Genomic DNA, 27,857 nt, shown 5'->3' on the forward strand with positions numbered 1-27,857 from the left:
TTGTTTTTCTACATATTTAATGATTAATTAACAAGGATGTTGGATTGAATGGTTACAGTAACGACGATGTTGCAATTATTTTTCTGGTGGACTGCAGGAAATCTGGTGTCTGATTAAAAGAGGAATAATACCAGGTACGTATCATTCCCTTTGCGTTCCAATCAACGAAACAAGTTGTAAGTAAAATGTCCGCCGATAATGCCAAATTCAAAAAAAAAAAAAGAAAACATAAATAAAATAACAACAACAAAAATCCTAACAGGTATGGATATCTAATAATATTCTTTTCATAAAGTTTCGAATGTAAATCCATATCTACAAAACATTTTTTTTTAACACACAAAATGATATGATGTAGTTACAGGACAAAATGTCTTCTTCTGACATTTTAAAATGAAAAGTACTGACATTTGGAAAAAACTACAAAAAAACAACAACAATTGCTAGGCCTATCCTAAATTCAAGTACAAGAGTAGAGGGGCAATGCTAGGCTCTGAAAGTCTAGCAGATTTTTATAGTACAAGACTCTGAGAATTTATACTGGCTAGTGGCAGTCGGATATAGCAAAAAACACATAGATTTCACACACAAATGTTCTTTTAAAAAGTGATATTACCAAAGAGGTTCGTTGCTTTGATGGAAGAAAGATAAGCTTATCATACACACATAACAAAGCACTGAAAGAATGGACAAGCCTGTAGAGGGCCAGCAGCACTACAAAGCCACCACAGCAAACTGTACATCAATGTTTTGTCTCTAAAGCAGTCTTCTAACAAACTCAATACAACACTTATTGAGATAAAGCTGGTAATAAGATATCATCCAAACATATATACTCCGTGTATTGCCACAAAATAACTGTAAATCCAAACACTAGAAAACCCTATTTAGGCTGAAGGCAACAATTTCATTCTTACTTGATAATAATACCTTGGCCTCTGTGCTTTCCTTTTCTTATCGAGTTGTAAGTTTACTTTTTCTGACTACAAGTAACAAAACATCGGCATAAAACTTCCATAGTTTCACAGACAACCATACGCTCATCTAAGTATTGGTTCATTTAGATAAACATTAATAAATGTCATTTTTCACTTGGCAAAGAAACTTGTCACAATGACAAAAAACATGAAATTCATCTTCAATAAAGCACAAATGACGTAACTATTTCATAGAAAAGGATATTTTTACAGTTACAAGAAATGTACTGGTGCGTAAAGATGGACTTACTGGTAGTTCTGGGCTATGACTAACACTATGCATGTTTCTAAGATGACACTTATTACGCAATGTCATTGGTGGCCATAGTTTTTTTGAGTGACATCTTCAGTCTTGATTTAACTTGACTAAATTTTTGCATTGTTCTATCCCCAACATTAACATACCCTCCCTTGATATCTGCTAAAGGCAATTTTTTTGTTTCCTAATCTATGTGCTGAATTTGCTATCCAGCATTTTATGCCGTCTTCTTCTTTAACCAAGGTACTTTGGCCTGAATCCTGGAATTCAGAAAAAAGAGTGACCGTAACAATAACTGATGCAGCAACAGTCAAGTGTTTGCGCCCTTGGCAAACAGTACATTATGACACCGGAGGGGATTAACAAGCTGGAAACAGAGCCATAATTTCAGTTTGTTGACATGCAAAATCTAGCATTGGCATTATGAATTATTTAATAGATCACCGATGATAACACACCCCTGTACATTTCAGGTGTGGCACAGGTATTTGGGTGTGTGCCAAGCAGGGGGTGGAGAGCCTTCTATCTGTCAGAGCATATTAAGAAAAAGAGAATGACTTTAGTCACAAGTGTTTTTCTTGATTCAAGGAACATGTCCTCATCCCTTGGGCTTAGGGCCACCTGCACTCAATACATGCAAAATATTTTGCAGGTTCACACTGACCACGAGGTAATAAAACAGTGACTCTAAATAACTCACTTTGTCATGACTTCCTTGACTTGCTTGTTCACAAGGTCAATGTAGTTGTCAATCTTTTCCTATGGAGAGAAAGAAAAGCCCAAAGTTTGCTTACATGTGTCTTTATGTTTCTGAAGTTCTCATAGGTAATTCTTTATCATCAATACACACAGGAGTAATACAGATTTTTTCACTGCTACGCCAAGCAACAATTTCAGTGACAGACTACACTGGACGTGTAAAGTGGATCTATCTGTAGTCAGCAAGGACCTAGACCTGCCTACTCCTGTAAGTAACCATGGGATATATGCTTAGTGTTTGACCTTTGGTCGACTCAAGTTGCGTTCATAGTGAAACAACAAAATTGGATCAAAATGAATAGTGCTCCAGTGGGAAGTCACCTGAATGCCATCCAAAGTTTCTGGCAAATAGGGTCATTACCATTTAAAGAGACAGGGTAGATAGCAGATACCAAATAATTGCACTGCCAAAAGTGAATATAGTGATACCTTTACATTCTATCAGTCTATCATGATACTTGAGCAAGCCAAAATAACAGCCTATGCCTTTTTCATAAGAGAAGCACATCACATAAAACTACCTGATAAAACTTGAATGTTATCATATTCCCCAATTTTGTGTGCTACGCTATCCAACTTAGCACACTACGTTACTGAATATTTGCCTCATTGCAAATATTTGTTAAATATGCAAATTGGTTACAAATTTACAGGCAGTGAAGAAAACATCCTTCTGAAGTCTAAATTTTATCCTAAAAATGCTGTACAGTAGCAACTTGTACATGTTTGACATAACCCTGAGTATTAAACAGATACATGTAGTTATGTAATTGAAAATTTTGTTTACAAATGAAAATTTTCTTATTTAAATAGGAAGAGTGACAAAAGGAATGTGGACATACACCTTATGAAGAAGCTTCTATTTAGAACAATATTTGGTGTTCAAATTTGTGAAAATTTGGAAGCAAGTCTTGACCAAAATCTAATCAGCATCACCCTGAATATTCTGAATTTTTTCTAGACTTGTTTATAAATGCTTCAGGTCTTTTAATAAATATTAGCATAATTGAAAAGTTTATTACATAGTCTTCTAATTTACATATTAACCCTCTGAGTGCCAAAGTCAATTTTTGTTGCCTTTATATAATGTACTCTGGTCAAATTTTTTCAAATTTTTTGCAAAAATTTTGATGAAAACGTGAACCAGTGAAATGTGATGTCCGTTTGGTCCAAAATTATCAGACAAATTACAGAAAAATTCACAAAAATTGGTAAAATGTTGCACTAAAATTTTGGTGGGAAAAATTACAGCACTGAAAGGGTTAACGCTGACTGCATTACTATCAGGTATAAACAGGAAGGATCTATTGAATAATATTCTGTCAACAGTCCGGGTTATGTCCATATAGAGGATAGTAGGGAAGAGCCAATGGCGTACCGTATATGTAATGAAATAAAGGCAAGAACCAATCACGTACTGTATATGTACAAGGGTCAAAGGTTACATTGGTTCACTTCGTTCAGATCGCGATATGACCTGACGTCAGATCCAACGATCGAGTGAGACTGTTGGCTACCCGGAAGTATCCTAGCTCCAGTCGATTGGCGACGTTCTACCGTGTTAAAAATTGTAAGATTTCTTCAGGAATAGTTTTCTGAGTTTCTAAACCCTTGACCATATTCGACAAAGAGTTATTGGACGTTTTTCGTTCTCTTTTCCAGCTTTTGGTAACTTCTCGGCGATTGATCCGGGGCACGTTTTTCTGAGCGAAGGGTCAATCGTACCGGGCAACGCATGGTGATCGAAAAAATCGTGCTCCATCGTGCTCCGATGACCGACTAAAACAGTTGACCCATCTTTGCAAAGCTTGAAAAATTCTCCATACTGCAGATGGCAAGGTTAAATTGAAATTTGACCAAAAATAGGCGATATTTGGCGACAAATAACTTACTGTAGATTTACAAGGGTCAAATGCTGATTTCTAGGAGCCGTACCCGGCCAGGAAATTCATCCAAATAAGTAATTTTCAATGTACTAACCACTTGTGTCGGTCACCATCTCGGCCGCACTGAACATTGTGCGTAACGTCTACATCTAAAAACTACCCAGTGCTAAAAATAAAGGGCGAAATCAAGCCGAAAAGTTCCAAACTCGTTGCAATGTACGAGCTAAGGTTTGCAAGGTTAATTATTCATGACGTTGCGGGCGGCAGGTTCGCTGATTGGTCAATCGTAATATCCTCTCTATGGACATAACCCGGACTGGTTCAAGTATTTTAGCAGATGTTGCTTCTTGCCAAAGTTCATTAAATTGTCATACATCATGCTAATTCTTTTACACTTACCTACATTATTTTGTCAGATTCAAGTAGAGTCATATTTGGTTTAATGTTTTCATAGATATCTGCCTTATAGTACAAGTTCACCAAACTACAAACTCCATTTTAATCAAGTGCAAGTGGTTTAATGCACAATACTATGACAAGACTCAGTGACAATATTTCCTTAAACTCCTATTTTACTATTGGAAGCCATTGTAAAAATATTCTTTTATGTCTGCAAAGCAGTAGTTATGCTAGCAAATTGGAATGAACAATGAAAGAATTGTCTTAAAAAACCTAAAAATGATTAGACTTGCAAAGAACACACAAAGTGAAGATATTGACCTACAGGACAGATACATGGTCAAAGGACACATTTGATGAGGCAAAATATGACACAAATTCAACATCACGACCAGAACACTGTGACTTGGAAATCTTACCTGATGCAGCTCATACACTTTGGGCAAAGTGAACAGACCAATGAATCCTGCAAACAGACAATATTTGATTAGAAAGCAGGTTTTTTGCTACATTTCTATTCCCTGATTGTTATATTGTACAGGTGATGTAATACCAAGATATTTTGACCTTCTTTACGTCACAATAAAATTTGAACTATGTGTAGGAATGCTGATTCAGACTGGGTCTGTCACTATTTTATGTAACAATGATCAATATGTCTGATACATGGTTAAACCCTGAAGCATTCCTGTGACTGCGCGCCCCATGATACTATAATTGAAATTTTATTAAATGTGCAACAAAAGAAAAAGAACAGACGTTCATCATACTCTTGTTGGGTGGTTGTGTTCAACGCAACTGCCTGATTTTGCAGTGGGTATATGTAAACTGGTTTATCCTTGTAAAAAATAATATTTTATATTTTTATTCTATATTGAGAACGGGTCATCAGGTATTCTCATGGGTATTCCCACCATTTTTAATTTGAACTGTGGTTTTAATAATTGGTGTGTTTTTAACGAAGCGGGTCATGTAGTTTTAGACTGCTTTCTCTGAAATATTAGACTTCAATGATACACAAGAATTCTGTCATTTGCTGATGTTTTGAAATTCCATGTATTTGTAAAAGAATGAATAAAAAGACATTTCTGGAAATTCCTACATTGATTTTCCTGGTTGAATGACCTCACATGCTAGCAGTTATAACACTGTATTGTTTGTTGATGATGCAGCAGTTTTTTTTATGACATTGCACCAACAATACACAACTGCAGTTAAATGTCCAGTTGTGTAATTATTCATAATTGCTAATAAATATTACTTTCCTCATTCGTAATAAAACAAACAATAAACAAATATTTGAGCTTTAATTATGTGAACACAAACACTGACAAATACTTCAAGAACATAGACAGAAGAAAATACATCCAAAGATATTAACACTTGGATATAGATATATTGTCTGGTATAGATAAAGGCTTCCCGCAGTGTTGACAAAGACTCTTGCACAGGGACATACAAACATACAGAAATGCACACATAATCAACCCCCCTATGTACACAGACATAGACACAGACAGACACACACATAGATATGAAGCACTGAGACAAAAAACTTACCCAAGATCAGAAGAGTAAGACCATTAAACCATCCCCCAATGTATGTCAACAACCACAGCATAACGGCAAACTATTGATAAAAGATAATTTCAGTGTTGATTATATAACAACATGAGACTGCTTTGTAATATTTATGAGTGTTTTATTAATGCTTGAACAAATACACATTTACTAGGCATTCAAAATTGCTTTTGGCTTTTGTGATGAACCAAATCAGCCACAGAACACTTCTACAGCTTGAAGTGTGTCATAAAAGTGTTTGCAAATGCAAAGTGTATCTATTGGCTGAAGTCAGTGTTTTGCTACACAATATTTGTCAATTTGTATTATTTGATCAAACCCTTTGATTACACAAGGAGAGTAACAGTCTACAAATATTATCATGTCTATTCACAGACAGAGCTGAGAAAGAAGTGAACACACTTTCTGGCATCTACATACATCAACCGGAAATGTATGCTAATGAGCTAGGCTCTGATATCACAAACTATACACACCAGTGTTTAGTACTGCAGTGTTTTATTTAAGATTCCTAACATATGTTATCAATATATTCTAAGTTCACTATTGGTTTGAAAAAGGAATTTATGACACAGAAAAATCCCACAAAGCCATTGCCTGTGTCCCTTCCATGGGTACATGTACGTGTGTACTATGAAAGAAAGCAAATCCATTGATGACTCATTATGAAAGGTCAAATTTTCAGAAACTGTGCATCATTTTGCTTTCAACATCCTGACATTTCTATTTTAGAAACTCTGTTCCTTTATCTTTCACATCTTAACACCAGACAGTTGTTGGGTTTCTCAGGCTCTCATTGACACAAGGAGAGGCAAACAATTTCTTTGCCAGCTACATGTCAAAGTCTTAACTAGTAACACTGCAGATGATCACATCAAAACCTATCTCTACACCAGTAAAGCTTTCAGAGACATTTACGAAGAGCCACTGTCAGATCAACTTCTTGCTACAAAGGGGTTGTAATTACAAAGTACATGTATAAGTACAGTAGTTGGATGATTCAATTCACAGTTTTTATCTTTCTATTTCTATGCAGTATCATTGCAACAGGGGTCATCACTACACACACATGAATGATGAATGATGGGTAGTTGACTAAGCATGACTGTGTTGCAATATAAGACACATTTTTCACTCTCACTGAAACATGGCATTTGGCAAAGATGAATCAACTACTGGTACACTGTATGATGAAATGGCCTCTGACCTAAAGCTATAAGCATTCTCTGTCAATCACTAGGGAGTTCAATTTAGTGTGCAGTCCTAGTGGATGTGACGTTGCTCAGTTTTTCAAATTCACACTTCAGAAACAGTGACATTATTTATAAGTCATTGAAGGTTTAATACTATGCATCTAATGAAATGTATACAAACAAATACGTTGAAAGCACTGTAATAACTAGACTGACAGTAACTTACATGTACTGTATATTTATTTCTATATTTTCATTAGCTTGTATGATGGTTATATGTAGTTTGAGGAGCAACAATTTGTGCTTCAATTTTTTTTGGTAGATGTACATGGTACACCTACATGTACAATGTATCCAGAACAGAATACTGTACTTCCCAGTTAATATTTCAGGGTTGGCATGCTAATTAACAAGTCATCGTTGATGACACAGTCCCCGCTTGCTAATGGGTACTTTGATTACAGGTCCTGTGATAAAAATACTTTGATACAGATGGCACTCAATGGCCAAGAATGAGTTCCATGGTGATGAAAACATAAAACCGATGTAGGCCACTATCCTAAAGGTCATTAAATGAGTCAATTGGGAATTAGTTGACAGGATGTTGCAAAACATTTTTTCATACTATCCTCAACACTAATAGATTATCACCGGTACCATATTTGATAAAGTTTAATGCAGTATTTACAACACTATGAGATCAACGTCTGTATCAAGTTATCAAATTGACAATTTGATTGTATTTGTGGATATATCACTCTAATTAGGAAAGTTCATTACATATGCAATTACAAATTAATTAAAATGACACTGATAAATGTCTTTTTCACTGTTAAAGCAATGTGAGCTTAACATGTGTACAAAGTTTCATGAAATTTGATGCAGTATTTCTTGACATATCAGCCTAATTATGAAACTTCAATAATTGACATGATACTGCTACATGACCTGAAACAAACTGACGAGCATGTATGAAATATGTTAATGTCCTTGTACCAACTTTGAATGATACTTGTGGAATATGTCTGAGTTATGGCTCAGTATATGAGAAAATCGTAACAAGATCGCCGCAACGCAGCGATATTGATCTTACTGTTTAAAAAATCAACATGTATATGTATGACATAAGTCAATGTCCAGTTACAAACTTTGAATAAAATCAGTTGAGACTTGCCAGAGTCATGGCTCTCGACATAGAAAAAAACATAACAAAATTGCCACCATATGGTCATATCGGACCATATCGAGAAACAAATCAAAGTACATATTTATATTGAAGTACATATGTATACCACGGTATAAGTCAATGTCCTTGTACCAACTTTAAATAAATTTGCTTGATACATGTCTGAGTTATGGTTCAGGACATGGAAAATCGTAAAAAAAAATGGCCACAAGGCGGCCATATTGGATCGTATCACAAAACAAATCAATATGCATATGTATGACACAGGTCAATGTCCTTGTACCAACTTTGAATAAAATCGGTTGAGATATGCCTGAATTATGGCTCTGTACACGAAAAAATCATGACAAAATGGCTGCACAGCAGCCATATTGGATCGCATCACAAAACAAATCCATGTGCATATATATGACATAGGTCAATGTCCTTGTACCAACTTTGAATAAAATCGGTTGAGATATGCCTGAGTTATGGCTCTGTACATGAAAAAATTGAAACAAAATGGCTGCCTGGCAGCCATATTGGATCGTATCACAAAACAAATTGACATGCATATATATGACATAGGTCAATGTCCTTGTACCAACTTTGAATAAAATCGGTTGAGATATGCCTGACTTATGGCTCTGTACATGAGAAAATCGAAACAAAATGGCCGCCTGGCGGCCATATTGGATCGTATCACAAAACAAATCAACATGCATATATATGACATAGGTCAATGTCCTTGTACCAACTTTGAATAAAATCGGTTGAGATATGCCTGAGTTATGGCTCTGTACATGAAAAAATCAAAACAAAATGGCCGCCTGGCGGCCATATTGGATGCTATCAAAAAAAAAAATCGACATGCATATAAATGACATTGGTCATTGTCCTTGTACCAACTTTGAATAAACTCGGTTGAAACATGCCTGAGTTATGGCTCTGTACATGAAAAAATCGTAATAAAATGGCCGTCTGGCGGCCATATTGGATCGTATTGCAAAATAAATCGATGTGCATCTGTAGGTCATAGTGCTATGCCTTTTTGCCAAGTTTGAACAAAATTGGTTCAGCAGTGTCTGAGAAACTGTTGATGACGGACGGACGGACGGACGGACGGACGCACACGGACGGGACCCAATCTATAAGTCCCCGCCGGACTTCGTCCGCGGGGACTAAAAACTATCTACTGTTGATTGACCAATCAGAGTGCTCAATTCAGGGTGTTTTATTTACTCAACAAGTCATCGTTGATGACACAGTCCCCGCTTGTCCATTTTGTTATAATCTTTGGTGTCTAGGTAGCTGTGGTCTAGGTAGCTGTGGAATGACATTGATGCAACGGGTGCATTAGGCCTGTGACTTGCATAATAAAGTAATCTGAGGAACGTTCAATAAAATTGACCCATCTCTGCCGGTAATGACCACTCGAGGAACTTTTGATTACATCACCCATAACGATGCCCTTACTGCCTCCAGTGTCATGATGGCACATACTATACACATGGTTTGGTGGAATTTTCGAAATGGTATGGGATCGGGTATGTTGTTGTAATCAGCCATTTCGGATCATATAATGAAACAAATTAATGTACACAAAAATGCAGCCATAGTATTTTATCTTCGTATCACGTTTGAACAAAATCAGTCCATCGAGGGATAGTGACCTATGTTTATGTTTCAAAGACATAAAAAATCACACCAAAATTTAAATCAAATGGCTGTCTATTGACCATATGGATCATAGTACAAAATTAGTAGACATGCATATGTATGCCATAGAACTTTATCTTTGTACCAAGTCTCAACAACATTGGTTAAGAATATTTGCATATGATTAAGCCTCAAAGACATGAAAAAATCCAAAAATGACCATCTGACAGCAATATTGGAAAAAAATGACAATCTGGCAGCCATATTGGAACATGTCACAAAGTAAATTGACATGTATATGTATGCCATAGTGCTTGATCTTTGTGCCAAGTTTGGACAAAATGGGTGTAATGACCTTTGAATTACGATTCAAAGACATGCAAAATTCCAACAAAATGGCAGTTCTGCAGCCATATTTGATCCTATCGCGAGCTTAATTGATACATGCATATGTATGCCATAGTGCTTTGCCTTTGTGCCAAGTTTGAACCAAATCGGTTCAAAAAATGTTTGAGTTATATGGTTCGAAGACATGAAAAAATCGCAAAAAAAATGGCTGCTGTCAGCCATATTGGATCATATCACAAAATAAATTGGTGTTCATATGTCAGAAGGGCATAATGTTTTGCTTTTGTGCCAAATTTGAACAGAATCGGTTCAAGGATGTCTGAGTTATGGTTCAAAGACATGAAAAATCGCAACAAAATGGCCGCCTCACGCCCATATTGGATCGTATCGCAATATAATTCAATGTGCATATGTAGGACATAGTGTTATGCCTTTGTGTCAAGTTTGAACAGAATCGGTTCAAGGATCTTTGAGTTATTGTTCAAAGACATGAAAAATCGCAAAAAAAATGGCCGCCTCGTGGCCATATTGGATTGTATCACAAATAATTGACATGGATATGTAAGCCATAGTGTTATACCTTTGTGGCAAGTTTGATAAGAATCTGTTCAAGGATGTCTGAGTTATGGTCCAAAGACATGAAAAAGCGCAACAAAATGGCCGCCACGCACCCATATTGAAACACATCGCAAAATAATTTGACATGGATATTTAAGCCATAGTGTTATGCTTTTGTGCCAAGTTTGAGCAGAATGTGCTCAAGGATGTCTGAGTTATGGTCCAAAGACATGAAAAATCGCAACAAAATGGCCGCCACGCGCCCATATTGAAACATATCGCAATAAAATTTGACATGGATATGAAAGCCATAATGTTATGCCTTTGTGCCAAGTTTGAGCAGAATGTGCTCAAGGATGTCTGAGTTATGGTCCAAAGACATGAAAAATCGCAATAAAATGGCTGCCTCGCGCCCATATTGGGTCGTATCACAAAATAAATCGACGTGCATCTGTAGGTCATAGTCCTATGCCTTTGTGCCAAGTTTGAACAAAATCAGTTTAGCTGTGTCTGAGAAACTGTTGATGACGGACGGACGGACGGACGGACGGACGGACACACGGACGGGACCCAATCTATAAGTCCCCGCCGGACTTCGTCCGCGGGGACTAAAAAGCCTTGGTCACCAAATTCTAGAAACGAATGACAGCGCCGTAGTAAAGTACTGTCTAATCAAAAGTGAACATGTCATATTCTGTAGACATCTGGTACGTTTTAATATTCAAATTTGGTAACACAGCGGAAACCAGCTGCAACACAAAATCTGCTGTGCCCTAGGGCATTTATATAATGTGCCCTAGGGCATTTATAGGACGTTCCATTTCACAAATAAAAGTTTTAATTCATATCCTAAACATGTTACATTGACAAAGGGGACGGTTGACGTAAACACATTGAAAACGAAAATATATCAGTTCGGGGCGATAGTTTTTAAGTCGGATAAAACCCTCGTACTCGGGCTCTTCTGGTTATATAAAGTCCAAACCTACGATAAAATGTCTCGGCCTGCGGCCTCGACATTTATCGTTGGGTTGGACTTTATATACCAGAAGAGCCCTCGTACTTGGGCTTTATCCTATACTTAGTGCATTCTTACATGTAACTGATTCAAACTTTGTAAATTTTTGCTTCCATGTAATTTGGAATTTATTAAGACAACCTGCTTTCTAACCTCATTCGGAACAGCTTGACCTTGAGTTGGGCACTGTTTTGAAATTTCAAATTTATTGTCACCATGGTTTGCCTATTATTGCAAAGTTACTTGTTGTGGAGGGAGAAGGGCCTTTCCAGGTATTACCAATTGCTTTGCAATAATTAATCAAATATTGATGGTATTAGTACTTCACTCCTTTGCTGACCTAAATACATGAAACAGGCCGGAAATGACCTTTGGTTACGGTATGTATATATTGTTGCAGGAGGTAAAGATGCATGTTTTGGCTTTAGGTACTACATGTACATGTACTATACCTGTGTTTCTCAACGTACTTGACTGATTATACACAAAACACTTAATTTTTTTCATTTACTATATCATTTATGTTATTACACTGGATTAAAATGAGACATCCAATTATATTTGATCAATGAGCATGGAATAATCATCTGTGAAGTTTGGGAAAAATATTTAAATGAGGACTCGATGTAAATTCATGACTTTTTCAAGCAACAACGACATTTATATCTTGCAATATCAAACTCAAACACCTCTGTTACATGGTGAGTGTTAAAGCTAACCATAAATGTATTACACTCTACACTAGATATTGCAGTTTGCGACAGCAGCTGTCAGGGTATTTGTATGTATATTCTGATCGCTACAACAAATTATGACAGAATTTTTGGCCCTGCATGTTTCTTGTACAGTACAGATTAGTCTCTGTATGTTTCAAGGGTCAGCCCAATCTAACTGACTTATCAATGATATTAATATATAATTAACGACAAATAGCGGTCAAGGACAAAGAATTGTTATCTCTGTAGATTACCCTGGCAGGCTGGGGATAATTAATGTAGAATTTGCCTTGAGGCAGATGTTTAGATTCTGAAATTTTCACAGGACTTTGCTGATATTCTGCTTGTGTCAACTCACTCCGAGGCTTGTGGAGTCATTACAGTTTGTTTTTTGGAAATTGACATTTCATTTTCCCCATTGACTTAACCTATGAACATCAGCCTTTTTGAATGTCTAATTCTGTTAAATTTTCAGGAAATTTGTTATTCTAGTATCACCATTTCCATGGTGACCCCTAATTTGAATTATAAAAGAGAACGGTTTAAGGTTTCCCTGTGTAAAGTTGTAGTTCAAGAGTTAAAGTCAAGTTTTGAGTTGAGCCACATAATGCCTTAAAACATGGTACACACAGCAAATGAAACTGATTGTGTTTAGCAGGAGTTGGTGCAGCTCAGTTTTGATTATCATGCATAAGTTAATATAAGTATTGCCACTACATGCAACAATTATGCCAAGAAGACCGAGTACATATGCGATACACAACCATAGTTTAGATTCTGCTGTGAAATGTCTGTTGTTCAAAAATCTGACAGCCTATATTTCAGCAATTTATAGAGTTGGGGAAGTTGAAATTATTATTCCTTTGTTTGATTTTCGCACTTCCACATTTCAATGTAGTGGTGGCGGTTTGAGGTTGAACACAGTGAGTCTTGTTTTCTATGTGCTGGTCATAATTATGTGTGGCCCCTATGGTTAGGTACATGTAGAGGAAATCTCATTCCAATAAAGATATATGCCATGAAATGTTCAATCCATTCCAGAAACTAAATCTCAATTTTTATGGTGAGGAGACTCATTTGAAAGACCAATGAATGACCATGGAGAAGATTGCAGTCGGTAAATGATTAACAAGATAATACGATTTTAAAGTTTAACCATAATTGATATATTAATTGCGTAACAGTTAATATATTTTTCATTCAGAGATTAACACAGCATGAAAACTAAAAATTTATTTTGACAAGTTGCACACACAGAAAGCACCAAATGAGTACAAGTGAATGGCAAATGGGTAATGGCAATGGCAAAGTAATGGATATCCAGAGAGTAGATTGTCAGGACTTTTACCTTAATGGAATCAACCAGGTCTTCAACCAGGAAGAGGCGTCGGAGCATATTAAGAGTACAGTTGGCATGTTCACAGATGTGATCAACCACAGCAGTCACCTTATCTCTTGGAATCTCAATATCAGTGTCCAAGAAAGCCCTACAATAGGAGAAATATAATGTTTAATTATATACATTTCTTTAATAACAAAATGAACCAAACTTAGCGACGGACATTGTGCTTAGTAAACTACAAAGTCATGAAATTATCAGCACTGGCGACATGTACATGAACACATGATAAAGGCGATATTAACCGTAAATCACCATTAGGTCATGACATGTCCCATATGTGACATGTTAACAAAGACTTCTATGGACATTTGAAGACCCTAAAAGCACAAACACTGTAAACAGTGGCAAGAGTGACAGTGTGTATAGTGTGCGGCTCAACACTGTTTTTTTTAATAACTCAACAAATCGGGAACTGACAATCCTAACCGGTTAACAAGTACATGTTGTATTTCTAAACAATAGCGTGTGTGAATTATTGGTCAGTTCCTGTACAGCACTCGTTAGTTTCAAAAGGCCAACTTCCAATCTTCATTTGTATTTTTTTTATCTACGAAAAACCATACAGGGCAATAAAATAATATTGAAGTTATATCCACAATGCATACTAAATAATTAATACAATTAATTAATACAATTCTTTCAATTAATTTTAACAGAGTATTTTATTCATCATTGTCGGTATGGCAACAGTAATGTAACAGCGATGGCACCTGGTCTTTTTCTTTGCAAGCTATTGATAAACAAGGACAAAAATCCACTGTACATACACATGCCTCTTGTCAAATGATTCAAGTATACCCTTTAAGAATACACATGAATTTGGAAGCTCTATGGTATCATGGAAGTTTGGTTTCAGTTCTGATGCCTTGCTTTGTTATAAGTCATTTCAGAGCTTTCAAGAAGTAGGAACAGCTTTATCATTTTCATCCAGACTCAATCAAAATTTTTAGTAAACATCCCTGGAATACTTTACACCTCATCGACGACATCATACCACATTGCAATACCACACATTTATGCAGTAGGATCTTACGCTGATCATGTGACAGTGCTTCAGTAAATCATCCTAGCTGTATATCCGATCCCATGGCTGTACACTTGTAACATACAGCTGCAGCGGGCACCGGACCCACTGTCTGTAATACTATCTGTAATTTATCACTCCCTTATGCACATTCCAAGCAGAGAATTATGCCAGGGGAAACTACACTATGCAGTCACAAACCGCCTTCTGCCTTCTATTTCATGATAATGTAACATCTACGAAATAACATTATCTTTGTACTCTGGTATTCCGTTCCACTTTTAGGTATTAGCATGTACCCTCCTCGAAGTGCAGTAGTCTGATTATGTACAATCTTTTTTTCTTCTCTCCTGGCAGTTATTGATTGTGTACTGAAATTTGATGGTTTCTGCTATAACTGATGCTTGCAGCCACATCAACAAGGTGTGTGCCTCTTTTGAACTTTTTATGTTAGTTTCAGTTCAAAAATCAATAAGTCAGCCAAGATGTACATCAGTTACTGTAAGTTGTATTGATGTTTCACATGTAACGTCTGTCTGATGACTTCAAGGACGTTTAAAAATAAGACATGACATCAGCAAAACAGCAATCCAAATACCCCCTTGGATATACATATACTATGGGGTGAGTACATTTATGTGAATGCTCTATGTGGTCAGTAGGAGATGAGTAACGGGAATTTGTCATGACAACATAGTCCACAGAAATGCTGCCTATGCACCGTTTACTCCGCACACTGACTGTCCGTTTGAAATATCTGATGTATAGCAACTTTTCATTGCACGATTGATCATTCTTCACTTGGTACAATGTAGTACAATTTTTCTTTCATGTTGGTCTGAAGTAAAACAGCACTGGGGTGGCGTGGGGGGCTAGACATTACTGAAATTAGGATTTAATGATCTGGTGTTGGTCAAAATTTGATTACGTTTTGTTGTTGCTGCAGGGATATTGCACCTGGAAATTATGTATCTTTCACATACAGGTATCTTTTGTAAATTTGCTTTCTATTTGACTGCACATCAAAATTATCCTTGCCATGTTGACCATAGCTGTGACCTGCTATGGATTTTTCTATGATATGTACTATACCATAGACCCTTCTCGAGGGTCTATGACTACTCCATATACAATTTTCCTGTTAAAAGGGCCTCTTCGTTGGTGTGTGCAAAGCATAATTTACATGTAGAATATTGCGTCAAGAAGTTAGCCCGGAGAGCTAGGAAAACAGATTAGAATTCAGAGACTTACTTGAAAGGATTTCCTTCTCCGGTTTTCTGGACAGCCTGCAGGACAGTCTTGTACACCCGGAAGCTGATGGTGACAGTGAGAACAGCCAGGGAAAGATACGCTACCACACTAATGAGTGAATTACAGCAGAGGGACAACAGAAGGAACAGCACGCTGCCAAAAACAATGCCCGATTTCTTGGGATCTCTCCAGTATATTAATTCTACAACTGTCAAAACATAAAATAATGTAAGTAGCACACAAGAAGATTGAACAAACTATCGTAAGCTGTCATTGCTTAATTCACAAGTATAAAATTTGAATTGAAAGTATGAAATTTTGCTTTTTGCCGGAAAAATGAGATGACAGCAACACAGCAATGGCAAATGTTTATATTTTGTTGATCTCTAGGTTACTCAAACTACATGTTTGCAACAATTCTCTACAAAAAAGAACACCTGATATTTCATTTTTTCTTTAGAAACAATGTCACTGTATATTTTTGTGATTTTACTCTATTTTGACAGAGGTGGCATCCATGAAAGTGATATACTCTGTGAAATTGCATGAGAGAGGCTGTACAGCTTGGAGGCAAACGCTGGGAGATTCAGAGAGACACCATGCAATGACAGGGATAAAGCATTGCTGCTTTTTTTTACTGTTAGTCATCCATGCAGTTTGAACATAAAAGCAATTATCATAAACAAATGAAACGTAACAATCAGCAGTGACCCTTCTGGGTATAATATGCTGAACTGGTACTAATATTGTCAAATGTATAAATACCTGCTATGGAAATTAGACGGTAAACGCCCATCTATGGCATAAAAATGCAAACAAACTATACACAGCTGACGTACATCTGATACGAAAATTGCATTTTTTGTAGCAATGGCTACTTCAGTTTTTCATTTTCAATCATACAATATTTTAACAATTCTGTAAGTACACGTCAAATTTCAATGTTTGCTGAACTATTATACAATAATACAAACAAAACTTAATTAAAAGAATTATCATATGAAAAGTAGAATAGCAATCTTGGCTTAACAGAACATATGTAAGTACAACTGAACTCAAATGCAGATTGTCAAAAGGAACAAAACATTCTGAAATTCACAGCAACATGCTATCGCTGACATTGCTCCTTCAGTCAATTTCAATTGCAACAGGACTGCAATAATGAACTACCATGAAGTTGTTAATTAGCATAAATTGATATGTTTAAATCAATAATGCATAGCAATAAAGATCCCTAACGTCCTCAAAAAAAACCCCTAACATAAACTGGGAAAACAGGGACTAGAAATATGATACATTGAGGAAGGTGACTGCCTTGAAACCACAAAGAGTCTATTCAAGGACACAAACTGTAACCAAGCACACAGATCAACTTGCACTTTGACCATGAACAGATGAATCCATATTCAATGGCAACCTGTGTAATAACGTCTTATGGGAAGATGCCAGACTATTGAGTTTCCATTAATTACTCATCACTGTCAAAATGAGAATGATTACGGTATTGAACTCAGGATTGTGTATTTTTTCAAAGCTGACTGTAAACATAGTCACAAATTTCTGTTTACATTTATTTTACATAGAATCTAAATTTTTCACAAGATTTTTTGAATAATACTGTTATACACCTTCAGTAGATAGCCATCAGATTTACCAGGGTATACATGTATATATATCACACTCACAGTATAATTTGGAAGTGGGGAGGAGGGAGGGAAGTACTGGCCCAGCTTTGACATCAAATTTTGATCTTATTGTCACTGCCTAGGGGTATAGCATACATGTATAACAATTAACAGGACAATGACAACTATGAAACCAAACATCTTCATACTTATGTAAACAAGAACAGAGAGAGAAGAAAAATATCAATTGTAAACAGTAATATTGATGTCAATAGCTTTTCCGTTTATTGCCTATTGAGAACAAAGAAAATCATTAACTGTATCACAGCTATCTGTCATCTGGTTCTGACAATTTCGTAGCACAACAAAGTGATGATGGTTTCTGCTTATTCATATGCAAAGTAGTAAGTATGCAAACCGATGCACTGTTGATATTATCTTTTCATTTACTGTTACTTTCTGTGATCAATGTTGGAAATTACGGATTGACTACTACCTCTCTGGAGGGGGGGGGGGTGGGTAGAGGATGTCAATATGTTAATTTTTTTTCTGTTGTGTAAAATTGACAAATTAAAGTTTTGCTTTAGCATTGCTGACATATTTTTCTATTGAACACTTATTAAGGGTCATCTTTAACGTCAATTGTTTTTTTTTTCCAAAAACCAATATGGCTGCAAAATACTTCTATTGCAGGCTTTCTTTCTTTTTGACAATTTCCTCAAAAGATCTAGTGGTATTATGGTACTGTTCTCCATGACAGTAATTATCTGATACCAACTGTTGGAATGAAAGCTTGCAATTGTAAATACAAGACAGTATACATGTATACTGCATCTCTAGCCAAGTGGGTATCAGGTGTAGTTTTTCAATACCTGTCTTGTCTTATTAATGCTAAAATGCATCTTTGTTGGAACAAACCACATTTTGACCGTAAGTGATATTTTATATGACCAACAAATGGATTTTTAACGCATGTACTTTGATTAGGCTGTGGCAAAGAGGAATGTAACACACTGACTCCGGGCGATATAGAGGTATGGACAATGATAGATTTTGGGCATAGCACTTACATCAGTTTTCCTGATCCAAACTGTTATCTTGTCTGGCACTGAATCGCCTATCAGTACAACAGAAAAGTTTGCTAATTTGCGATTGCTGAGTTGGTCCTTTCTTGTTACTGAACTAAAAATGTAATTGCAATAGCTATAATGGCTGTAACTTGAAGTTTCACAAACCACTTTACACAGTAATTATACACTATTTCTTGGCTTCATGACAATTAAAAACATGAATAAAAGCCCCTGCTGTTTTTCAATGTGCTATTTGTGTTTGTCATATTAATTTGCTACCATGGAACTTACGATGGCTTGGTACTATTCAGTGTTCTCACCAGAAAAAAAATTTTGTGGGACATTTTGTCCCGCTGACCAAAAAAAAGCGGGACAACGGATGATTTTTGTGAGACAATATATAAATATGTTAAAAAAGTCAAACTGCAAATACGAAACTTATTCTATGCATGGAAAAAATAAAGGACTCAACAACTCATTCAACTTAACAACTTTTTTTTAAACATTCGGTGAAAATATCAACTGATATTGAATATCAGTGCCTTTTAATGAAAAGTCTATGGGACTTTCGTTCTTTCCAGTGTGAAAGTCCATTTTGGGGTCCTCTACAATAACAGTAGTTGCTAGAGTGTCCAGCTGTTCAGCTCCCAGTTGATTCCTGTCATTAGTTACTTTTTTCGCACACTAAACCCCCTTTCACAACCAGCAGAAGGAACAGGCCAAGTCAGCATCTATTTAGATCAGGAAACATATCCCTATGATGTTTGTAAACAATTATCAACTTTTGACGTGAAATTTTGGTCGCCAGCCAAGGCTACAAATTTTGTCAATTGATTGAAGCATGGAAAAAAGACGTCCATGTTCTTACGTATAAGTTCGCCTGGAATAATATACTTATCACATGCGCAAGCCAAGAATTGATAATTTTTTGCATAATAAGAGAACTTTCCTCCAACTATTCCGCATTTAAACCTCGGAACTACTTTTGGAATAATATTATCAATCGGCAGTGGGCCAGTTGTCGATCTTTTCCAGTCGTAGGTACTAGGTCGCGTGGGCGAGGAACGGAGCAAATGCCTTATAACATCACACAACACGTATCTCCCGCGAAGTTTATACATGATTCCAAACATAGCAAAGACCTAAAAATTATCTCAGACAAAGTTGCGTTATTTTTCGAGAACAAAAATTCACTGAATCTCAACGGCACGAACACTATAACGTCGTTCCCTTCAAGACCCTGGTTGCCATGCGGAACTCACAGTATAATGCTACCAGCTTCGAGTTCGTTGTTTTCGAAAATGTTCATGTAATTCCTTAGGGATATACAAGCTTTACATTCTTGTGTTTTCGTAGTTCGGATTATCGTTGTCGTAGCCTATTAAAATATTTATCGTGCCCATGACGCCTCCAGCTTCCGCGAATTCCGTGGACATGTACCGGTATGCATGCAAGGCGAACACGTCCAGTGCGTCAGACTACCACAGTCTCGTGTGGTTCAATACACGACGGCCGCTGTGTGGTATACATAATGATAATGCATCCACACATCGGCCATCATGTATCGAATCACTCTGACGGCTATTGCCTCCAGATTGCCTCGGTTTCAACCAGGAAGTGTAATTACTTGCGTCAATCATTTACGTCCATGGTGAGAAGTATTGGCTGTATGATACGGCCGGCCGCGCCGTACGGCTGGCACCACCAAAGTTTATAATTTCAAAGGCGCGCCACTATTGGCGCGCACGCCCAAGAAATCCGCGACAAAACAGAAAAATACGCGAGAATGTCGCGGAATCGCGGCCTGGTAAGAACGCTGTCTATTCATCTGATACATTATATGCCATGGATACAATATTCATTATGATACACCTGACTGACATACCCAGGTGCTCTACATGCATCGCAAAATCTTGTCTAAAAATATTGCACTTTCATCCTATGTGAGATGTCAGCTGTATGTTGGGAATTTAAAATGTTTGTTTTTAGGAATGCACTTGAGAGGAATTTATAATCTTATTTGAATATCATTCACAGAAGTACTGTATCTGTCATTGTGTTTCTCGAGAAAGATAGTCTGCATTTACCTAAATTACACTTAGCTAGACACTTTGGTGATCGTTAATATCAAAGGAGATAGACACCTACATGTATTATGGATATCATTGTTCTGATGACACAGAAATTACAGAAGAAACATAAATTTGCATGGAATTAAAAACCCTTCAATTAGAGCGTATAGGCGTTTATGAGCATTTTGTTTGTACTTCCCAGTGAAACAGCAAAGTGTTATTAGTGAAAATATTTTCACTGCAGAAGTAATAAAAGGAAGATTCTATGGTGCATTCCATGCCACAGAGTTCATCATACTAGCCAGAGGCAACCCCAGCATAAGCATGCTGCACAATGAGGGCACCTTCATGAAATATGTATTCATTTCATTTCACCATTCACAAATTAATTGTTTTGGGTATCATCGGGGCGACACCGATACATGTCGACTGCTACAGAGAGGCTTCATAATGTAATTATGCAGCCAAGATAAAATGGGACACTCATTATCATGCAAAACTGATAATAAATGCTCACTGCGTTATCAACAAATGAGAGGCCCAGGGAACAGGGGTTTTATCCTTGAAACTGTGTCATTTTACAACGGAGGAAATGGAAAGTCAAATGAGTATTCTCACAATTTACACATGTATCACTGATGAGGCCATGTTCGGTAAATGGAAATCTAAATAAGAAAAGAAAATTTTATCGCTTGATTACGCTGCCTCTGCATCTCATTTTCTGAAAATTACTGCTTCATTGCTGAGAAAACATTTGGTTTCTCCGTTGGAGCATGCATGTACAGACAGCTCATTTGTCAGGACAATGTAAGTCGCGCCTGTCATGGTGAATTTAGACCAATCTTTTTAACCTAACCTGATAATTGCTAGGGGAAAGGGAAAAGAACTGATTACTGTCAAGGCAGACGGATAAGCCTTTCCAGACACTGGAGTCAATCCCTGAATGCATTTGATGTCTAATGCATTAAATTGCAAAATGTCAGGCATTTCATTGAAAGTGTGACAGTCAGTACCCATACACTGCTAACAAGCAGACCTCACATTTTACAAACCAGCCATCATCAAAATTTATTTGTTATTCATTAAATTTAAGAAAGACATGTACAAATTACGCACAGCAATTATTACACAGCTATTTCCTCTCATATTTCACTGAAATTTCACAACACTCGATTTATATTATCAATATCAGGAATTTACTGTCCATCAAGAAATTATTATTTATTTATTAGCCAACACAAGGGATTTGAAATGACCCCATCAAACTACCTTGAACTTCCTCTGTGGTAAAGATGAGAAAATCCCTTCCTTACACAACTCATAATTCACCCATTTATTTTGTAACCATAATTCACACAATAATTTCATTTTAATATAGGAAGGAAGTAAATTGTGCAATGTGTGTTTTTTGTGCAAGGCACAAGTCATCAAGATACCTCAGCCAGATTGTACATTGCCAGAGGATTTCTGTCAACACACATTCATTTATCAAATCTGAGTGGATACTGATTTCTCATATTATAATTCTCAGTACATACAGACGTATACGCCATCAAAGCTTGTGCTAATATTTCCTTCCTTAGAGAAAATCTATGAAGGGGCGTGTCTCACACCTTAACCAAGGCCTCTGCCTGTTTTCTGTTTGTCCATTACTCATATCTCGCACGAATATTACAAACCCTATCAAATGGGAGGGTGCACACAGGTTGCCAAACCAGATAACATGAATGAAAATCTTTGCTGTCTTTTCTGTATCCAAAAGAAGGGAACAATTTGTAATTTTTATTAGCAAGACTTTAACCATGCAATTTTTTTTAACAAAGCTTGTTTGCAATTCAATATTGGAATTGTATAGATAAGTCATTTTTTGGATGTATCACATTATATGTGCATAGATTTCACTGACAGCTGTTGTGAACTTATCAATACAGTAGAGCAGATGCAAATGATAATATTCTGTAATTCAGCAAGTAGAATGCAGAATGCAGTGACTCATGGCCTTGATGTGTTTAAGCTTGGTATGAAATATTCTTGTGTGTAATTCGGCAGAAACCAATGTTATGCCACCTCAACTAAAACCACCTCACCACACCAAACTCAAACGTACAGTGAGCAAAATTACGAAAATCAGAGTTAACTTGTACTTGTTGATAGTCCTAAAGCACAAGGAAAATTATGCTTCATGACGGAAGACCTCAAGTTCAATTGAGATGACTGCACAGGAAAAGGCATAACTGATCATAATGAGGGTTCAGCTAATCAAAGGTACAATCCTAGAAAAACACAGGTTTGATTTAAAAAAAGCAGTTCTGGTACTATGGTAACATTCAAGGATGACTATTTTTGTATTAACGATAAAAACAGCATACCTGCCACTCCCCCTCTGTGTGTAAATACAACAAAGAATTCAAATACCCTCTTCTTGTGTTTTTACCCCATTGAGTGATTGATGCAGACACAGAAATGCTTTGTTGTAATCATCCATGACAGAACTCTTACAGTGATATTTCTAATATGGCATTATCTGAAGAGATAAAATTGCACAAATTTTTGTACACATTCCCTTTCTACTTGGTACTAACAACTGCAGATTTGCACGGCAAAATTTCCTTCTTATCATTAAACTTGTAAATGAAGTTTATCTATGCCTTTTTTCCTTTCTGATAGCTTGGAGATTTTACATAAATGTTCATTAAGTATGTAGACATGGTCTCTCATAAAGGTTCTCCCAGATGGGGTCGTCTGCTATTTTTGACTTCACGCCAAAACAGCATGTCTGGACACAGCATACTAAATTGATCGAGGAGTCAGTAAATGTCTGGTTGCTCACGTACACAAGCTGATGACTATGCAAAACAGGTTGTAAGCAGGAAAACCTGAGACTGAACTGGCACTTGGGCAATCGCTTTCAGAGGACACTTTTGGGTCAAGTGTATGACAAGCATACAGTTGGTTTGTTCCAAAGATAAGTAATTTTTGTGATGGTAAAAAATAAATTCATATTTAAAGCAGCAATACTTCCGATGATCAATAATTCACCAAAATCAAATATTTCACAGACTTGTGACCTTCATTAACATTTTTCATGCACTTTACCTATGTAAACTTCCTTTGGTTCAAATTTGTAAAAGACCATCCCGCATGTTTCTCTTTATCTCTATTGAGTAGATTTCAACAGGGTCAGGATAAAGGGCATGCTATTCTGACAGCATTTCATCCACACCTATCCTGGCTCTCCATACACTTTGTAAATGCCTTTAAAATATTCTATGTGAGAATTTTACCCAGGTGGGCACCATTTTAAAACTGCCACAGGCTCTAACTCTTATTTGGAAAGTAATTTACATTGCACATTTGCAGCACAATATGCAAGCCACTTATGAGAGTGCTGTGGCCGAAGGATGACCTTCCTGTTGAGGTCATTCATCCTCTGGTTCTAGGCAAATAGCCTCCATATTTTTTCAAAGTGTTGTATTTCATATGCTAAGAGAACTCAAATCATAGTAAGAATGCTAAATACACTGGATATCAGTTGATCATGCAGTAACAATATTTAACAGCACTCAGCGGTAAAGGGGAGGGATAGGGTATATGGTGCACACACGTTTCCATTTGAAACAAAATTCATATCTGTTAGTTGAAATGCTGCTGGGCCAACAAGCTCATCAATCAACATCAAGCCATGAAATTGTAACAACTTAATCGCCAAATAAACCACAGCTACTCTGTGCATCATGTATGGCTTTGAATTCATCTTCCAACAGCTAAATATGGCTTACTTAAATTTACATATAACGAAGATATGTAGTGAAAATTAATAGTATGACGGGGAAAGGTGAATTTAAATGAAGATTAGTTCAGATGCAGTCTTATGGTGCTACACATTTAAAATTCAGTTCAACTATGAACTCCAACTGCTAAGCAACAGCTCTGTCATTAGCAAGACCTACTTAAATATATAATACATAATATAATATGCCACTGTCAGGTTCTCCAAGAAAGGGGCAAACAGCAGTACTGCATTTCCTATCGTGATTCTTGGCTTTCATGCGGCAAAAATCAGGAGAAAAGCGCTCTTCAAAATCATTACAGGAAATTATAATTTTTGCCACTTTTGTGTGATACAACAGGCAGGGCATAGCAAGCCATGAGGTGTGTGAATCTAACCGGAGTCCAAAATTACCTTGATGATGACTATCACAACTCGTGACAGCGTCATCCCCTCTAGATTCCTCCTCTGCATCTTTTGTCTCCTCAGTGATGTTGCCATCATCAATTGGTTCCTGCATCTCTGCTAATAATATGAAAACAATCTCTGGAAAAATCCACGCTGTGCCAACTCTGGCCTTTCAGAGTAACATCTCACGCAAGAATTGTACTCAACAGTGGCCTTGCACTAGGTTGGCTGCCGTTCCACATTAAATGCTAATGTAGATGGAGCCCAGTTTGCATACTGATGTTTTTACCTGTTATATTCTCTATTGTTATTCATGAGCTGCTTGTCTGGGAGGCTAGTTCTAGGTGTTCCCTACTCTGAGCACTCTCTTGCAATGGATACATGACTCAACCACTGAATCACTGTTCCCTTCACTTTCTGAAGACAGAGAGGGATCTGTATGACAAATATTAGACAAGGCTACCCTTTTCAAATATTTAATCCTATTGATTTAGGGTTCATTGTGCTCAACGACAACAACTCTCTGAAACAGGCTGTTGCACAAAAGAATAAATAATGATGTCTGAAGGCCTGAGCAATATTCCTTTATCCTTGGGACGTATTTCGACATCAACTGACTGTCAAAGCAGAATGAAAATTTCATATGTTCCTTAAAGACTTTACACAAATTTCTCATAGCAAGCAAATATAACCTTCGTTAAATTACTCTCCAAACACTCTTTTCACGGCATATACAGGTTACCTTCATTACATTACTCTTGCAGGCATAGATTTGTGAAAGACCTGAAAACCCTATTTTGGAATATCTATTGATATTGCCAATGCCAATGCACAGCTGACTAACAAGAGATAAAAGATGAAGAGTAAATTTTGTGAAATTTTACAAATATGTACTATCCCAATTTATACCAACAGTAGAAGGCAAAATGTCAGGCTTTTCTGGGCTGCTACTCTCTAAACTGCAGGATGTAACATTTATCTGAGTTGGATAGCTGCTATGTGCAAATCAACAAAAATAATTGCCTTTGTTTCTATTAGTCTCCAAAATAGTTTGGACACACAGTTCAAATTTAGACTGTACTGACGCGTCATCTTTTATTATACTCCTGAACCTTGTATCAAGTCATTGCAAGATGACTTTTATGTGTTTTTGAATAAATCTGAAGTTTAATGAACCAACCATATGTAGCACATGCAACAACAACAAAAAATGCACCTTCAAGCCTAAATAAAGTTCAGCTATGACTTGTAAGGAACAGTAATATTGCATTTTCAGTTTGGTACAAATTATAACATTGTAAACTTTTAAAACTGCAATCAAAATCACTTAATACAACTAATAAAAAAAATGTTTTAGAGTTTGTTCACAAAACGTTGACAATGTGAGTTTTCTCTCGTGTGATAATAATATGGTTACCTCTAGACATATAACGCCTACGCAAAGACATACAACGCGTACACACATTATAACAGTCTTACCTCTAGGGTCAAGATTCTGTAGTCCAGCAAAAATGCCCCCTGAAAAGAAACAATATGACAGAAGTCTAGCAATTTATGAATCAAATGGAAATATCTGTTAATAATGTTGATTGTTGCAATTTTCATTCTATTGTCTGCCGTGTTAATGTTCTAAATCATGGACATTCGTGAACTCTTGGCCGTTTCTCACATTCTGAATATACAAACACCCTGCATAATTTCTCAATGATAGTACCGAACCGATCATGACAAGTTACAGACACAGAATTTCTATTCAAATTATACGGAAGAGAACTATCATCCCTACCTTATGCACAAGCTAACATTAAATTTTCTAGGCGTGCCTTATTGGATGAAATATTGCAAAATCCAAATTACGATTTGATTTTCTTCAACCAAAGAGAATTCCTTGCGAAAACATAAAACTGGAAATTAAACAAAAGACCTACCTGGTTGGGATGTTGGCTCTTGCGTCAACTGAGGGGACTCTTCCACAGTTGGTGACGGTTTCGATACAAACTCTGGCGCTGGCTCTGGTTCTGTCTCAGGTTCCTGGAAATTAGTGTCCGGACTCACGCTTTCTGGTTCCATGCGGTAATCGTCGTCGGTCGAAGAGGTGACGGGTGGCGGCTGATCATCTTCAAAATTTAATAAATTTGATGGCTCGGGGTCCGCCAGGTTGGCTGTGTATAGGTCCTCTTCGGCGGCCTCGCCACGGCCAGACGAACCGATTTCGTCAGCTTGCACTGTCGGTGGCTCAGGATCGAGCTGAACAAATTCGTTGTCAAATGGAGCGGCATCATTTCGAGGCGAACTACTCATAGGATCAAATTCATCAAACCCCGACATGGCCTTAAATGGAACAGGTTACAAGAACACTGTGGAAATAATGCCCTTGTACAATTGTCAACGAAAAATTTGTGCAATGCTATGTAGACGCAATATGGCGGTATCTGTGCACTCCTGTATGAAAGCTGAAAGATGATAATGGGAGTGTGACGTAATGCAATGACCAGCACAGTTAAGGTACAGTACGCCTGCGTAGTATTTTCGATGACGTCATATATGCTAATTTAAAATATACCGTTCAAACCTTGTATATTATTATACACAATGAGGTTCTCAACTGCTAAAAATAAAATTTTGTGCCCAAAATTCCGATAAACCAATTATAACGATTTAAAGCATCGGATATACCAAAAGTGCCCTTTTTTTGTCACAGGTTATTTAATTGGCTTT

At 36.8% G+C, this 27,857-nt stretch overlaps 1 protein-coding gene across 3 annotated transcripts; it reads right to left on the reverse strand.

The window, feature by feature from the left end:
* LOC139150267 (reticulon-1-A-like) lies at positions 1 to 27,664 on the reverse strand. 3 transcript variants are annotated; one of them, XM_070722524.1, is made up of 9 exons: positions 27,068 to 27,664; positions 26,619 to 26,657; positions 25,146 to 25,256; positions 16,196 to 16,403; positions 13,867 to 14,005; positions 5,841 to 5,910; positions 4,700 to 4,746; positions 1,937 to 1,995; positions 1 to 1,496 (listed from the first exon to the last, which is right to left on the reverse strand). In XM_070722524.1, the coding sequence occupies exons 1-9, from the start codon at positions 27,465 to 27,467 to the stop codon at positions 1,454 to 1,456; spliced, it is 1,116 nt and encodes a 371-aa protein (XP_070578625.1). In that variant the 5' UTR covers positions 27,468 to 27,664; the 3' UTR covers positions 1 to 1,453. The 3 variants fall into 3 exon arrangements, with proteins under 3 accessions (XP_070578625.1, XP_070578626.1, XP_070578627.1); XM_070722525.1 differs by having other exon boundaries at positions 25,146 to 25,253; positions 27,068 to 27,642; XM_070722526.1 differs by lacking the exon at positions 25,146 to 25,256 and having other exon boundaries at positions 27,068 to 27,659.
* Positions 27,665 to 27,857: the final 193 nt, after the last annotated feature.

This window comes from Ptychodera flava, chromosome 14, assembly GCF_041260155.1.
Source record: "Ptychodera flava strain L36383 chromosome 14, AS_Pfla_20210202, whole genome shotgun sequence".
NCBI lineage: Eukaryota > Metazoa > Hemichordata > Enteropneusta > Ptychoderidae > Ptychodera > Ptychodera flava.

Excerpts from the sequence above, each read along its gene's own strand:
- LOC139150267 (XM_070722524.1), bottom strand. The coding sequence starts at position 27,467 with ATGTCGGGGTTTGATGAATTTGATCCTATGAGTAGTTCGCCTCGAAAT. Across the intron at positions 25,257-26,618 it reads ACAGAATCTTGACCCTAGAG|CAGAGATGCAGGAACCAATT; the intron begins GTAAGACTGTTA and ends TCATATTATTAG. Across the intron at positions 5,911-13,866 it reads ACCTGGTTGATTCCATTAAG|TTTGCCGTTATGCTGTGGTT; the intron begins GTAAAAGTCCTG and ends TTTTATCAATAG.